This window comes from Ahaetulla prasina, chromosome 4 (assembly GCF_028640845.1).
Source record: "Ahaetulla prasina isolate Xishuangbanna chromosome 4, ASM2864084v1, whole genome shotgun sequence".
Lineage (NCBI taxonomy): Eukaryota > Metazoa > Chordata > Lepidosauria > Squamata > Colubridae > Ahaetulla > Ahaetulla prasina.
In genome coordinates, this window is record NC_080542.1 from 150,854,701 (window position 1) to 150,870,853 (window position 16,153).

At 55.0% G+C, this 16,153-nt stretch overlaps 2 protein-coding genes across 8 annotated transcripts in view; one reads left to right on the forward strand and one right to left on the reverse strand.

Annotated features, from left to right (window-relative positions):
* Nucleotides 1–3,685, forward strand: part of SMARCD3 (SWI/SNF related, matrix associated, actin dependent regulator of chromatin, subfamily d, member 3) — a 40,114-nt gene extending 36,429 nt beyond the window's left edge. For all 4 annotated transcript variants that reach the window (XM_058179341.1, XM_058179340.1, XM_058179339.1 and 1 more), the window contains 3 exons: nt 108–230; nt 1,720–1,821; nt 1,919–3,685. In XM_058179341.1, the coding sequence (XP_058035324.1) occupies nt 108–230; nt 1,720–1,821; nt 1,919–1,972 (279 nt within the window). In that variant the 3' untranslated portion in view covers nt 1,973–3,685. The remainder of the gene's footprint in view (nt 1–107; nt 231–1,719; nt 1,822–1,918) is intronic.
* A 34-nt stretch (nt 3,686–3,719) lies between these two features.
* Nucleotides 3,720–16,153, reverse strand: part of SUSD2 (sushi domain containing 2) — an 84,029-nt gene continuing 71,595 nt past the window's right edge. The window contains exons 13-14 of one of the 4 annotated variants that reach the window (XM_058179308.1): nt 6,709–6,891; nt 3,720–5,661 (exon numbers count right to left, since the gene is read on the reverse strand). In XM_058179308.1, coding sequence (XP_058035291.1) covers nt 5,543–5,661; nt 6,709–6,891 — 302 coding nt within the window. In that variant the 3' untranslated portion in view covers nt 3,720–5,542. The remainder of the gene's footprint in view (nt 5,662–6,708; nt 6,892–16,153) is intronic. The other 3 variants (XM_058179305.1, XM_058179306.1, XM_058179307.1) reach the window with 3 other exon arrangements.

Below are 16,153 nucleotides of genomic sequence, written 5' to 3' on the forward strand. Positions count from 1 at the left end.
TTCTCCAGCGATGGCCTGCTACCACCGCTTAGGCCAGCCGCTTTCTTGGGGAAACTGGGCCGGTTGGCTAAGAAATGGATCTCTGCTTCCTTTCTTCCTTCCTTCAGATCCATGAAACCATCGAGTCCATCAACCAGCTGAAGATACAACGAGATTTCATGCTGAGCTTCTCCAAAGACCCCAAGGGCTACATCCAGGACCTCCTCCGCTCCCAGAGCAGGGATCTCAAGGTCGGTGGCTCTAGGTGTTTGAGGCTTCAAGCAGGGATGGGACCACAAGAGCCATCGACGGTGCTGTGGTCAAACTTTCAGCCATTGGGGCTGGGCTGCCTCTCTGGAGACTCCTTTTTCTTCTTCCTTTGCTCCGGGTGCAGCATGAGGACAGGAGGAGGGGGCTTTGCCCTTCCACATCTGGAGGGCCAGGTGGGACAAGTGGGGGGGGAACTTTATCACGTTTCCCCAAAAAATACAACCTACCTCGAAAGTAAGACCTAGCTTGATTTTACATGTGCGCCCAATATAAGCCCTAATTAAGACCCCTCCCACACCAGAGTGCCTAGGTAAAATTAAGCGAGGCTGGGGATGGGGTGGTGGTGGAGCTTCCCTACTACTTATCTTCGGACAGTTGCAGCCAGTCCTTGCACACCTGACAATCCAGATCTCTGTTATCAGCTGCAGAGGCCTTCAGGAAAGCCTTGCAGGCCGCAGAAGAAGCTTCTGGGGGCCTCTGACAGCTAAAAGGAGGCCGGGGGCAACATGTGCAAGTGAGGTGAGTCAGTGGAAGACATCCCACTGAAAATAAAGATCTGGTGCCTTTTTTGGTGGCAAAAAAACTCCATAAGACAGGGTCTTATTTTCGGGGAACCACAGTAGATGCACCAGTGTCTGCTTAATCATATCAAAAGTTTGAAGGGTGCAGCTCGTGGTGACAAGGCTCATGGTGTCAGTGTCAGCGTTCCAGAATCCCCAGTTTCAGTTTAAAGTCAGCGTTCCAGAAAACCCCTCCTGCAGAAAAGACTTCGAAGCCAACTTCTTTCAAAGTTCTTTTACTAGCATAGGTAAACTGGCACAGCTGGATGAAAACCGAAACTGGGGATTCTGGTTCCTCCCTCAATAATACAAACTCCAAAATCTCCACCCTCATGACCCCTTTGCCGGTTACAATCCTCAACCGTCCCATGTCGAAGCTTCACTCCAGCCATTCCTTCTCCAGATGCGAACCTAGCCTGACCTTGACTGGCAGGAAGAATGTTTTGTCTAATCATCCCTCCCCTCCTTTCCCACAGAGGAGAAAGTGGCAGCCTAGTATGGCTTCCAAAGCTGACAGTCAGAGCCTTCCTTCTTTGACCTTCCGGCACTTGAATTCGTAGGCAAGCAAAGGCTGAACCTGGCAATATTTCGCCACTGAAATGCCTTCTGTGCATTTCAGTGAGCTGCATTTCTCCCCTGTTTGAGACACTGCTTGAAATCCCACCTCCTCTTCCTGAATCAGTTCAAGCCTCGTCATGAACAGTGCCATTTGCCTTATAGTCAGCGGTTGTTTGATGTGGCCAAGGCCTCCCCTTTATGCCAGGAAGACTCGCAGGGTCCGATATCTGCTCAGGAGCTTTGGGGGAAGCGACGGCCAGGATCAAGGGGGCAGCCCGAGGGGGGGTCAAAACTGTGACTGGAAAGAAGCTGCCTTTGGGCTTTGCTTACGGGGGTTTGTCTCGCTCGGCAGGTCATGACCGACGTGGTAGGGAACCCGGAAGAGGAGCGGAGGGCAGACTTCTACCAGCAGCCGTGGTCCCAGGAGGCCGTGAGCAGATACTTCTACTGCAAGGCAAGGCAGCTGGGGAGGGGACTGGCTTTCCAACCCCCTTCTGCTTGGCCTCAGTGGCTCCTGCAGCCTAACCCACTACTTTACCCCCCCCTTTCAGATCCAGCAGCGCCGGCAAGAGTTGGAACAGTCTCTGGGGGTGCGCAACACATAAACATCTCCTGGCCCAGGTTCCCCCCTATTCCCTGTCTCCCCTCCCCCATTCCATCAAGCATGGACTTTTTTGTGTTCCATCACCTGACCCTCCTGCTGAGGATGGGCCGGCTCCGGGACTGGGAGTCCCACCACAGCACCGGCATCACCAGCTTTAGAGTCTGCCTCCTCCCCACCCCCCTCCTCCAGCTCAGGACGAGGAGAGATCTCGACCCATCACATATCCCCATCGTGGATCATCGTGGATCGTGCGTGGGCTGTGCAGAGGGAGGAAGCAAGGAGCCCGGCCCACAGCAGGGGGCTCCTAGGCCTTCCTCTCAGTCTCACTACGGCTCTGTCCTGTGGTTAGCCTGCCTCTTTGTGCTTCGGTGCCAAGGCTTCTGGATCAGGTATTCCTGGGATCCATTTGCTGCAAACGGTCTCAGCAATAACCATCAGCCTGGCTGTAGGAGAAGATCCGATGTGCATCCTGTTGGGGGCTGCATGAATCCAATGAACCACGCACAAAACTGGGAGAAATCCTGACATGGGCCAGGAGCAGCTTCTTCATCCTGAACTGGATCGGCTTTGACGATGACGAGCAGCTGGCTAGGAGAGTCCTCCTGTGTGGGAAAGCCAGGGAAGAGGAAGGGGGTCTCTCGCAGGTGCTGTGAAGAGACCCTCTTCACAGCAGAAGTGTTGGGCCAATCCAGTTGGCAAGCAGGTCCAAGAGGACTGATTTGCTGGAGGTCGGCCTTAGAGCTGTGCCGGCCAGCCACAGGTAGGCCCTGCCCAGACCCATCCACTGCGATGCCTCCCAAGGGACGAGGGAAGGCAGGCTGTCCCGGACTCTTTGGCCAGAATCCACAGGAACCCTTGGGGAGCAGCTGGCCTGGAGAAAGCCCGTCCTGATTAGTCCTGGGCTCTCCTTGGAGTGGTTGTGCCATGAAGGACTTGGGGCGCCAGGCTGGCTGCTGTCAAGGGAGGCGGAGGTTATCAACTGGAGCCCCAGAGAAGATGGGCAGAAAAGGACAGAAAAGCAGGTTGGTGGCACAATGCCTGCCCCATGCAGAAAAGGGCCAGGCTGTGTGGAAGACAAGATGTGGGGGGTCAGCTGGAGTCTCTCTGTCTCTTGACCATCTTCCACCTCACGGAGGCCAAAAAGGAAAGCGGTGGCCGAACTCTGAGGCCCTAGGAGTGGCTGGGTCTTGGATAGTTGCTCCCAGCAGAAGGCAATCAGAATTGGGCCTGTCTGCCTGGCTGGCTGGCAGAGTGTGGAACATGACACGGGGCAGCATCTGTGCTGGCATGTCTGCAGTGAAGCCCCCAAAAGAGGGGTTGTGAGGTGGGCAGCATTGAAAAACAAGGAAAAGTTGCTTCCCCCACCTTCTCCTCCTTCCCCTCCTTCCCCCTCTCCCACTGCCTACCTGGCCTCTTTAAGAAAAAGGGCAAGATTTTTTTCAACTTGTGTGCTCCTGGCCCCCTCCTCCCCAGGGGGCTGGGACTGGAAGGAACGCGAAAGACTGGGGGAAAGCTGTCCCCATGACCGACCAGCCGTGCTGTTGTTTCAAGGTGCTCATGGTTTTCTTATTGGCAGTACAATTGCCCTGCCGGTCCCTGCATTGAGAGGGAATCACGAGTCCCATGTTCTTCCCCACTGTGGCTGCCGTTTCTTTGTTGTTTGGTGCCGAGTGTTTTGTAGAAGAGCGTTCAATAAAGAGTCATTGCTTTGTAACTCTTTAGTCAAAGGGCCACTTTATTGGACTGCTGGGTCCCCACCAGTGTTGAAATTCTCCGCAGGTTGCCACTGGTTCGCTGCCTGTGCATGTGCGCTGTGCGCCAAATGCACACTGTGTGCGTGCATGTGCAGTGTGCACCAAATGCACGCTTTGCGCAGAAAAAGAAGCCATTTGAAGGTAAGTAGAACGGGGGGGGGGAATAGCTGTGCCGCACGATTTAGATTTGCTACAAAGTAGGATTTCCAGCTTTGTAGCAAATCTAAATCGCGTGGCACAGCTGATTGCTAAAAATACCGATACGGATGAACCAGTAGCTTTTTTTTTACTACTGGTTCACCTGAACTGGTAGCATTTATTATTACCGGTTTTCCCGAGCCGGTGTGGACTGGTAGCATTTCACCCCTGGTCTCCACACCTGGCCGAGAGAGCCAGCCGGGAGCAGCCAGGAGAGAAATGATTAAAGCAGGAAGAATCAAGGGGGCTGCATTTGGGAGGGTCTCTGCCTTGGCCAGAGGGAATGGAAGAGGGATCCCGTTTGCTCAAGGCATTTAAACCCATCAGCCGCGTCTTTCTCCTGGTAATCTTGGAAGCGTATGGCTGTCCCCAGGGTTGGGGGTGGGGAAACACTCTTTTTTGGGGAGTATCCGATTCTTAACCTTCTTTTCCAGAAAGTGCCAGATACCCCAACAGGAAGTGGGGTGGAAGTTGGGAGAGGCTACCTGCTGTGTCCTTCTTCCTCTTCTGGGACAGCCATGGAGGGTGGGGGGGCGGGCAGAGGCTATTGGGTGAGGGTCCTCAAAGCCACCCTGCCTCTTTTTGTGAAATGGCTGCTGGAAGGGGAAGGGATCCCTTTTACGGACGAGAAAAGCCACAGAGGGTTATCTCTCCAGAGGGAGAGGACAGGGGAAGCCTCCGCCAAATAATTCAGGCCTGATTCATGGTGGTGGGCTGCAGACAGGGACCCCCGAGCCACCCAGAGGCTCTGTACTGAAAGACTTGAGTTGGGGTGACTGCTCCGCTCTGGATGAGGTCAGGGTGTTCATTTTAGCCACCAAGGAAGAAAGGGCTACCATGATCCCACCAGTGACTACCTTCGGATCTCGCGGAAGGCCCTCGCCCCTGACTCGGTTATGAGGCTTGTGTGAAACCAGCCATTTAGGGCAGTGGCCCCTAACCTTTTGGGCACCAGGGATTGGTTCTGTGGAGAGAGGTTTTCCTGCAATCCGGAGGGGGGCTAGTTTTGCGTCCTCCCTGCATCCCATGGATGGAGCATCGCTTGTTTGTGCCACCCAGTTTTTGGCATGCTGCAGACAGGTGCCAGTCCACGGATTGGGGTTTGTGGGGGTGCTGATCTAAGGAATCTCCTGGCATGGGACTCTGAAGTGGGAAAAAGTTGGGATCCTCTCATTCTGGGTGTCCCTTCCCTCCCCAAGTAAGGAGGGGCAGATCTTGAGAAGACCCCAATAGGCACTGGCCGATGGGATGCTGCTGCCGCTGGGCAAGGAGACCTCATCTCCTCAGCCTGGCTGGCCATCTGTGCCCTTCCGTCTTTTTGTGGAGGAGCCCCTGAGCACAAAGTTGGCCTCGAGTGATCTGTGTGTTAAGTTGATGATGACATGGTCTCACCCCACCCCACACAAGGGCCAGCTGGTTGTGCAGCCCCTATGCCTGGACCCAGAGTGAGTGGGAGGCGGTGTTCGGGTCTCATCCACTAGTCATGAGGCCTGATGTTTCATTGCTGGTGGGCCGGAGGAGGTCATTCAAAGCAGGAATTCTTCTGATGGAAGAAGAGCCTTCATGAGGAGGGGGGAGCCGAGAAAGGGTCTTCTTCCAGCATCTTCTCTATAGCCGGGTCACCAGATTATCCAGAAGATGAAGGCAGCTTTCAAGATTGCAAGCGCTGAGTGGGGCAGGCTGGTTCCTGGGACATAAAAGCCAAGGCCGTCAGCAGAGAAACTGCGGGAGATGATTCCTGCACCAAGCAAGGGGGTGGGGGGCTGGATTAGATGACCCCTAGGTATGTCGCAAGGCGTAATTGCCATATTGCAAATACCGGAACTTGGTGTGGGAATTGACTACAGATGGTTGGGATCCCTTTCAGTCAAGATGGAGATGGATGGGTTGCTTTGGCTTCATCATGACCCGGATGGGCCACAGTCTCACCAGGCCTCTTGATGGGTGTATACTGGGGTTGCTAACTGGGAGTTGGGGTATTTCTCCCCTCCCCCAAGAGGTTCTGAGCCCATGAGCAATGCATAAGCTCTTCCTTGGCAGCCTCCAAAAACCTTGTGGGGAGGGGAGTTGCCCCTGGTCCGTACATGGGGAGCCCTGACCTGAGCTAGAGGCTGTGATGAAGCACAGCAAATTCAGATTGCAGCCAGTCCTTGATTTATGACTAGGGCCAGGACTAGAATCTTGCTCACAGGTTGATGCCATCTTATATCGAGTCACCATGATTGGCCCCAATTTTATGACCATTTTGACAGCAGCCGTTAAACAATCCTGTCTTTTCTTAAGTGAATCCAGCTTCCCATCCTACCCCTACCCCCAATTGAATCTTGTGAGTCATTGGGATTTCCTGGAATCTCTCCTCCTCCTCCCCACCCCCATTGCCTTGCTTCTCCCCCCCATAATTCTCTCCCAGAGAAAGTGAAGCAAGGAAGTCAGACTGTGTTGTCCCGTCCCCCCACTTCCTTTCCTTGAGCCGGGGCCTCGCAAGAAGGGTTGTGTTGGTGCCTGTCTTAAAGTGGGCCATCCCACTGCAGGTATATAGCCAAGGAGGGGAGGGTGCATCATAAGGTCATAATGGGGCTTCTTTCCCTGCAGGGCCAGAGGTGAGACATGATGCCTTGAGGGCTGCCAGCAGTTTCTCTTAATTGCGCAGCCCCTTTTCCCGGCACAAGACTCCCCTCCCCTATTGTCCCTGCTCCCCTCGGTCCAGCATGCAAGCCCAGATCCATAGTGCTGACTCTGTGTTGGGGGGTGGGGGGCTAAGGAGGGAATCATTTAAATGTCCTACCTGCATTGGGGAGGCAGCTGGTGGGTGATCCCGACCAGGTCCCATCCTCCTGGCATCTCCTGGTTACCGAGCCCACCAGGCTGTAGCCAGGATGGCAGCGGAAGTGGAGTAGAGACCCCGCTAGGTACTTGGTCCCTTCCTTCTCCCCATTGGAGGGGGGAGCCAGCCAGCCGCACGAAACCACTGGAATGGGGGAGAGAAAACACACCAGGAGGGTTATCGATGGGGCCCCTTCCAGTGGGCCAACCATGTTGCAGATGCGAAGCCTAGAGAGAAAACCCTCCTTTCCTCCCACCCCCACCCCCAAAGGGAGTGGCTGAGGCTTGGGCAGCCTGCCAAGTGGGGGCCGTGGCTGTTTCAGGAGTGACCGGGTAGCGGTGCTGAGCAGGGCCACATAGCTGGACTCCTGCCCTTTTCTTCCTTTCTCCTCTAGAGCGTACATTGGGGGGGATGTCAGAGTCATTGGTGCCCTTCGCAAGGCCACTCCACCCACCTGGCATCTGAGCTGGGTTGGCTGTTCCTTGTCCGCAGACGATCTTGGCATCACCCACGGCCTCACCTGTTGTGGCCGCTTATAATTCCCCCCCGTTGCTTCAACCCCCCTCTCCCCAAGAGATTGGAATGGCCATTTATCCATTCATCCCGGTTTAAAATTTTATCGGGGTTATTTATATTTTAAGATTTTAAATTGTTTTAAATTTTCGGCCACCTTATAATATGTTTTCTTTTAATTTCTTTTAATTTCTGTATATAATGTATTTTTACTTGGCTGTACACCGCCCTGAGTCCTTCGGGAGAAGGGCGGTATAAAAATCGAAATAAATAAATAAATAAATAAATAAATAATCAATTAACTCCAACCGACTGGGCTGCCAGGACCCGAGTTGGCATTCCCACACAGCCAGGGTGACCCGGAGGTGCTCAGTGGCTGCGGGAAGCCTCCCCTATTGCTGTTACAGATTAACAAAGATGGTAGGGACCTTGGAAGTCATCTAGTCCAACCCTCGCCCACCCTGCTCAAGCAAGAGACCCTACAACATTTCTGACAAATGGCAGTCCAATCTTTTATTGAAAGTCTCAAGTGATGATGCTCCCACAACTTCTGAAGGCAACTTCTGTTCCGTTGGTTGATTGTTCTCACTGTCAGAAAATTCCTCCTTATTTCTAGGTTGAATCTCTCCTTGATCGGTTTCCATCCATTATTCCTTGTCTGGCCTTCAGGTGCTTTGGAAAACAGCCTGACCCCTCTGTGGCAGCCCCTCAAATATTGGAAGATAACTATTCTGTCTCCCCTGGCTCTGCTCTTCACTAGAATAGCCACACCCAGTTCACGTAATCTTCTTTGTATGTTTTAGCCTCCAGTCCCCTCATCATCCTGGTTGCTGTTCTCTGCACTTTTTCTAGAGTCTCAACATCTTTTTTATAGTGTGGTGACCAAAACTGGATGCAGTACTTACTAGGGCTTTATAGAGTGGTATTAGTACCTCCCTTGATCGTGATTGTATCCCTCTGTTAATGTAATTTAAGATTGCATTGGCTTTTTTGGCTGCCGCTGCACACTGCTGGTTCATATTTAGCTGGTTGTCCACTAAGCCTCCAAGATCCCTCTCACAGTTACTACTATTGAGCCTGGTTTCTCCCAATCTATATTTGTACTTTTGGTATTTCTTACTAAGTGTAAGATTTTACTTTTCTCTGCATTGAATTTCATTTTGTTAGATTCAAGTCTGTCAAGATCCATCTGGAACTTGAGTTTATCTTCTAGAGTATTGGCTATTCCTGCCAGCTGAGTATCATCTGCAAATTTGGTGAGTTCCCCTTCTATTCTGCGCATGCGCAAGATGGCGGTGCCCTGAGGATCGGCGTCGGCAGTTTTTTCGGCTCCATCGAGATGGCAGCGCCCCTGGTCGCCTGCTTAGCCGCCCATGCCCCAATCTGATGATTCAAACTTTCAGGTAGCCATGGGAGAGGTTTCCGGATCTCTTAAGCCCCACGGTTGCCGGGAACGGATCTGGGAAGGTGAGCGGCGGATGGCGGCAGCCATGTTTGTGGCGCCAGCAGGGGTGGTGAGCCGGCCTGTTTCTACTTTGGTCATGCTGTTTTGGGCCCTTTCCCTCGGCTGCGAATCCGAACTGCAGCGGAGGGGGAAGTGGTGAATTGGAGCAGCAGCGGTTTTTTGGCGTTTGGACAGCTTTTGCCACTTTTTCCATCTTCTGCTTCTGCCGTTTCCACCATGTGGCTTTGGCCACGAAGGTTTTCTTGACTTATCCTTCTGTGGCCTTTGTTCATCCTGGCGGCCTATTGCGGCCTATTGTGGCCTGCTATGGCCTGTTGCGACCTCTACTTCTACCTAGGCGTTCCTGTTTCCTCCTGTCCTTCGGCCCCTTGGGGGAGGCCTTGCCTTTCTGTGAGGCCTCTTGGAGGGTTTTGGAGAGACTTGGAGAGACCTGGTCTCTGGAGCAATCCGGACCCGGACATTCCAGGGGTGTTGGTGGTGGAGATGGAGTGACCCCTGGCTGGTATGGGCTGGACAAATTTGGAGCCTGTTATTGGAGGACTGCCTGAGGCCGGCGGAGAGTAAGACAGTGGAGGTACCTTGGTCTGTTCCCGGCCTGTTCTTTTTCCTGACACTGTGATATCATTGACAGTTTCCTGGCCTTTTGCGATTCTTATGGCCATATTTTACTCCTTTGTGGGTCATCAGGAACCGAGGGGAGACTTGTCCGGGAGACAGCAAATTTCATCGATGGTGGAAACGAAACACCAACCCCACCCTTTCTCCCATGTTTAGGACTTGGCTTTGGACTCTCTTACATTATTCCATCCTGGACTTAAGAGCTCATATTTATTGGACCGAATTAAGATCTTGGTCCAGATATTGACCAGGAGATACCATCATGACTGTCCATTGATCGTATTATTGTACGTCCGTCCTTAACTGAGAACTAATTTTATATTATCATTTTAGCCAATTTCGAGATGGAGCCATCATTTCGCCAATTTTTATTATGCGGTATTCCTCAATTGAACTCTTGCGCCTGCAAGGTGCCCCCGCCTCGCAGGAATGGCCCCCTACATTACTGAGGGCCGGCCTCAATGACGGGTCTTGGGATCCACAGAGGTGGCACGTGTGTAGAAAGAACCTGTGGGGATTTTTAGATAGGGAATTTTTAAGGGGGGGGAGGGTAAGGGCGGGTGCTGGGGGTAGCCCGCCGAGGGAGGGCCAGTCACTGCGCGTGCTCGCGGCGTAGTTTTAATAGGTCCGAAGGTTTTGGGGGAGGGTGATGTTCCTGACGATGAGGGTGGTTCCATCTGTTTGGTTAGTGGGAGAGGCAGGTATGGCGGAAGTGAGGGGCCATATCAATCTTTGGGGGCACGTGCTCGCAGTTTAAAAGCAATCAAATGCCCCGACCCCTCAGACTTTTCCCGTTCCCCAGGCGGCCAGGATCCTCAGAGCTTGGGCCTCCGGTTGATGCTGTGCAATGCACGGTCCATGGTCAATAAAGCCCCCCTGCTTTGCGATCTTATGCAGGAGGGATCCGCGGACCTTATGGGCATTACGGAGACCTGGTTGGGCACAGAAGGGGGATGTTCTGTTTCCCTTCCCCCAATACTCCCAGCAAAGAGTCCGTCAGAGGCCTTCCTTTTTTTTCCCCTTTTATTTACATAGATACATGTCCTGGCCACGTCTACCCACGGGCCTGCCAAGTTTCTGGAGATAACGAGGAAATTATAGATAAGGCCAGAATTACTCACGAATATATTCTTTCCTCCATTGAAATAGTTAGCTCGCGCCAATTCATTAGCTCGCGCCAACTCATTACTTTGTCCAAGACAAAAAACCAGGAAGTCCCGCCTCCTATTTATAGTCTCTGCAGATGTCACTGCATGACAATTATGACTTGGCTTTGTCCCAACTCTTCCGCTGCTGCGCACGGCGATTACGCTCGTGACCTTGCATTGCTCCAAAACTGTTCTTGGGGCGTTGCCAAATCAGAAGGAGGCTCCATGGAATCAGGCTGTGCCGGCCCCTCCTCCTCCCTTTGAGTGGGTGCCAGGGAGGGAAAGGGCTCAAGAGAAGCAGGGCTGGCCAGGTCTTCTCCCTCACTTTCTGAATCATCCGAGTCCAGGAGTCCGGGTCCAGGAACCTGGGTCACAACACTATCCCTCACCGCAGGGCCCTTCCCCCGGGGCTGACGATCGGGATGCGGTCGGGCTGGGTTCTGCTCATGGAAGGCCTGCACCAGGTCAGGGGCATGAACGTCGGAGGCACCTACCCAGGAGAAATCAGTCCCGTATCCCTTCCACGCGATCAAATATTGGAAACGACCTTCAGCCAGCGGGAGTCTCGTGACGCTGTGGACTTCAGATTCCTCCGATCCGCCCTCGGCGACAGTGACGGTGCTGTTGGGCACGAAGGGGACTCGTGTGGCCTCAGGAACCAGAAGGGACCGTGAAAACGGGTGGATCCGCATGGATCGTGGCAGGGTCAGTCGGTAGGCTACCGGGTTGATGACTGCCTCGACAGGAACGGGCCGATGAATCGGTGGTCCAACTTCTTTACCGGGCGGTCGGACGGGAGGTGTTTGGTGGAGAGCCACACCCGGTCTCCAACTGCCAGCGGGGCGCGTTCGCCGGGAGCGGTCGGCGGACCGCTTGTAATCCTCCTTGCCCGATTCAGCTGCTGACGTACCAACTGTTGGACCGCATGCAATTCCGTCAGGAAGGTCTGCGTTCGGGAACAGGAGAGTCCGTGGTGCCAGAGGAAGAGCCGCGGATGGTACCCACATTGGCAAAGAACGGGTCATCTGAGTAGAGGTGTGCTGAGAGTTGTTAAAAGCAAACTCCGCCAGGGACAGGTAGTCGGCCCAGTTGTCCTGTTGCTGGTTGATGAAGCAACGGAGATACTGTTCCAGTATACCGATGACCTTCTCTGTACCCCGCCGGTCTCCGGATGGTGCGATGACGACAGACACACCTGCACCTCCAACGCGCCATCAGGCTCTTCCAGAAGCGGGCTGTGAACTGAACTCCGGGTCCGAAACCACCCTGTCCGTAGACCATGGAGGCGGAAGATGTGCTGCAGAAAGGCGGGCGCTTTTATGGCTGTGGGCAGTCCGCGGCATGGGATGAAGTGTGCCATCTTGGTGAGCATGTCCACCACCACCAGCACCGTGGTGAACCCAGAGGACGGCGGCAGGTCTGTCAGGAAGTCCATAGAGATCGCCCCAGGGTCTGTCGGGTGTCGGCAAGGGCTGGAGGAGCCGGAGGGGCCCCGTGGCGGTCTTGGCTTGCCGGCACGGCACGCAGGATGTCACGAGGCATGTATATCATGCCGCACTCGGGCCACCAAAGGTCCGTGTCACCAGGTGGAGGGTCTTGAAGAACCCAAAATGTCCTGCTGCAGGGTTGTCGTGGCACTGGGTCATGACGAGGGCTCGGAGTGGTCCTGTGGGCACATATAATCGCCCAAACTTGAGTAAGTCCTCCTCCAAGGTCCAAGGAGACGGGGCCCACCTCCGCCTCCTTTGCTGCGACCAGGCGTCCTGGCGCTGCGCCTCGCACCTGGGCCCGCAAGTCCACTGGCTCCGTGCTGCGGCCAAGGCTTCTGCCGCAGCACTGTCCGTGGAGGAAGGGGTCCTTGGCGCAGAGGTACTCTGGCTATGGGACAGGGCATCCGCCTCCGGTTGTGACCGCTGGGAATGTAGGTCACGCGGAAGTTGAACCGGCAAAACAACGACCACCGGATCTGCCGCTGGTTCAACTTCCGAGCTGTGGTGAGGTGCTCGAGATTCCGATGGTCCGCTCGACCTCCACCTGATGTCGGGCCCTCCAGATGGTGTCGCCAAGCCTCGAATGCAGCCTTGATAGCCAGCAACTCTTTTCCCAGATAGTGTAGTTGCGCCGGAAGGATTGAGTTTCCGGGAGTAGTAAGCGCAGGGAAAAGTGTGCCACCATTCGCCGGAGCCTGTAGCAGCACCGCCCCAGAGCCACATTGACGCGTCTGTTTCCACCACAAAAGGCCGGAGCGGTCGGGATGCCTCAGGACGGGTTCCGTGACGAAGGCTTTCTTGAGGGCTGTGAATGCTTCTTGCTGCGGGGACCCCACCGAATGCAACCTTCTTCCTGAGGAGCTGGGTAAGTGGAGCTGTCAGTGTGGCGAAGCCGGGATGAAGGTCCGGTAGTAGTTGGCGGCCCAGCAGGCGCTGAACATCCTTCACCCGACGAGGGCTTCCCAGCTACACAAAGCTTCTACTTTACATGGGTCCATGGCTATGCCCTCGGGCGAGATGATATGCCCGAGGAATTCTATGGAAGTCCGGAAGAAGACGCATTTCTCCAGCCGCATTGAGTTGTTGCTCCATAGCGTTGCAGAACCAGACTGACGTGTCGAAGGTGGCTTTCCTGGACCGAGTAAATCAGGATGTCGTCGAGGTAGATAACCACGAACCGATCCAACATGTCTCGAACACGCTGCTCATGAAGTGCTGAAAACGGCGGGAGCATTGGTCAACCCAAATGGCATGACAGTGTATTCGTAGTGTCCGTATCGGTGCCGAATGCCGCCTTCCATTCGCCTCCTTCTCGTATCCGCACCAGGTTGTAGGCCCCGGAGATCGAGCTTGGTGAAGATCGTGGCCTCCGCAACCTTTCCAGTAGCTCCGGATGAGCGGCAGGGGTAGCGATTCCGCACCGTAATGGCGTTAGCCGGCGGTAATCACAGCATAGGCGCAAGTCCCTGTCTTCTTCACAAAGAGGACCGGGGCCGAGAGAGGGACTTTGAAGGCCGGATGAACCCTCGGGCCAGGTTTTTGTCCAGGAAGTCCCTGAGGGCGCCAACTCGGCCCGACATGGAATACAGGCGTCCCACAGGCAGTGGTGCGTTGGGCAGAAGGTCCACGGGCAATCGAGGGGCCGATGCGGGGTAGTCGGTCCGCCTCCTTCTCGCTGAACACGCCGGGCGAAGTCCGTCAGCTCAGGAGGCAAGGTGATGGCAGCGGTGGGGACGTTCTGGCCGGCACAGGTGTGGCGGATGTGATCGACGCACTGCAGACTCGGGAAAGAGATGGTGTTCCGCGACCAGGCCACCTGAGGATCGTGGGTCCGAAGCCAGGCCAACCCAAGGACCAAGGAAAATGAAGGTCCGCCGTGACATAAAACTGGATCGCCTCCTCATGGTCCCCAATAGCCAGGCGCAAAGGCTGGGTGGCAAATTTAATGGGGCCGGACACCAGTTCTCGCCCATCAATTGTCTCTACCCGCATCGGAGGGTCCACCGGAACCACGGGGACCGCAAACTGGGTCACAAAGGCCTGGTCCATAAAGTTTGTTGTGGCCCTGAGTCCACCAGCGCATGCGCCTGGAGCCCGTCCGACTGGTTCCCCAACCATATCCGTGTGTCCAGAATCAGATGCCGAGGGGCCCAGAGTCTACTTCCGCAACGTCCAGTGGGGCTTAATGCGTGCCCGACCTAGGGTTTCCCGAGGTCGGGCCTGCCCGCTTCCCGATTGGTCACGCTGTGATTCGGGACCGGCGCGTGCCCCACTTCGCTTTCTGGGGCAAGAAGCGCGAAGTGGCGGGCTCCCCACAGTACAGGCACAATCCCCTTGGCGCCCGGTTCCGCCTCCTGGGCTGTCAGGCGAGGTCTGGCCGCCCCAACTCCATGGGCTCTTCCGCAGCGGTTACAAAACGTGGGGCGACCCTGGGTGCTGGTGGTGCAGGAAGTGGGGTGCAGATGTCGACGGCGGGTCCCGGGGTGCGACGGGACGGTCGCCGTTGCAGACGGGCATCGAGGCGGAGACAAAGGCACCAAGTTGTCGAGGGTCCGCGGCGCCTCCACGCGGGCCAGCTCGTCTTGCAATTCCTCTGAGAGTCCCTCCTGAACGCTGGCCCACCAGCGCTGCATCATTCCAGTCAGAGTCCTGGCACAAAAGACGAAATTCGCGATGTACTCCTGCAGGGGCGTTTCCTTGACGGAGTTCCTTAAGGCGCCTGGTTGCCGCCAGCATTCGAACGGGTCCTCATACATGGTGCGAGGTGCTGCCAAAACGCTGTTGGTCCGCCAGCAGGGGCTGTCCTGGAGCAAGAGGGCGTGGCCCATCGAGCAGCCGAGCCGGAAAGAAGGTTAATCACGAAGGCCACCTTAGCCTCGCCTGGGAAATCCTCTGGCCTCATAGCCATGTAGAGCTGGCACTGTCCCAAGAAGGTCGGGAACATCTCAGGCTGCCCAGAAAACTTATCCGCACGGTTATCGGGCACTTGACGAGGAGGAGGAGTGGGAGGATGGGGGGCTGCAGGCACATTCCTGGCAGCAAGTTGGCCTGCCAAGTGAGCCACTTGCTGCTGGAGCTGTTGATTAGCTGCTTGTAGCTGCTCTAACTGCTGCTGTACCTGCTGCTGATCCATCTTTGGTGGAAGATGTTTTAGTCAGGTCTTGGACAAAATGTTCTGTTTCCTTCCCCAATACTCCCAGCAAAGAGTCCGTCAGAGGCCTTCCTTTTTTCCTTTTATTTACATAGATACATGTCCTGGCCACGCCTACCCACGGGCCTGCCAAGTTTCTGGAGATAACGAGGAAATTATAGATAAGGCCAGAATTACTCACGAATATATTCTTCCTCCATTGAAATAGTTAGCAGCCAATTCATTAGCTCGCCAACTCATTACTTTGTCCAAGACAAAAACCAGGAAGTCCCGCCTCCTATTTATAGTCTCTGCAGATGTCACTGCATGACAATTATGACTTGGCTTTGTCCCAACTCTTCCGCTGCTGCGCACGGCGATTACGTCTACGTGACCTTGCATCGCTCCAAAACTGTTCTTGGGGCGTTGCCAAATCAGAAGGAGGCTCCATGGAATCAGGCTGTGCCGGCCCCTCCCCATCCCTTTGAGTGGGTGCCAGGGAGGGAAAGGGCTCAAGAGAAGCAGGGCTGGCCAGGTCTTCTCCCTCACTTTCTGAATCATCCGAGTCCAGGAGTCCGGGTCCAGGAACCTGGGTCACAACAGGGGAACTCCCCTTGTCGAAATGTGCCCACCGGGTTTCCGAGCATTCCATCAACCGAGGGCCCAAGGTAGGGGTGGGGGGGTGGCGGTTGTGATTAAGGAAAGTCTGGAACCGAGGGAGACCACTGTGCCTCAGATAGCCGGTTGTGAATCCCTCTTTGTGAAATGGGGTCATAGGGTGCAGGTGGGCTTGTTGATCACGTATCTGGCTCCTTGCTACGTGACTACAGCCCTGCCCGAGCTGCTGGAGGTGCTTGCCGGGGTGGTGGTGGAGACCCCCAGACTTATAGTCATGGGGGACTTTAACTTACCATCAACCAGCTTGTCATCAACGGCAGCTCGGGAGTTCATGGCCTCCATGACGGCCCTGGACCTGACACAAATAGTTGATGGCCCTACTCACATGGGGAGAGGCACACTGGATCTGATTTTTATCTCTGGA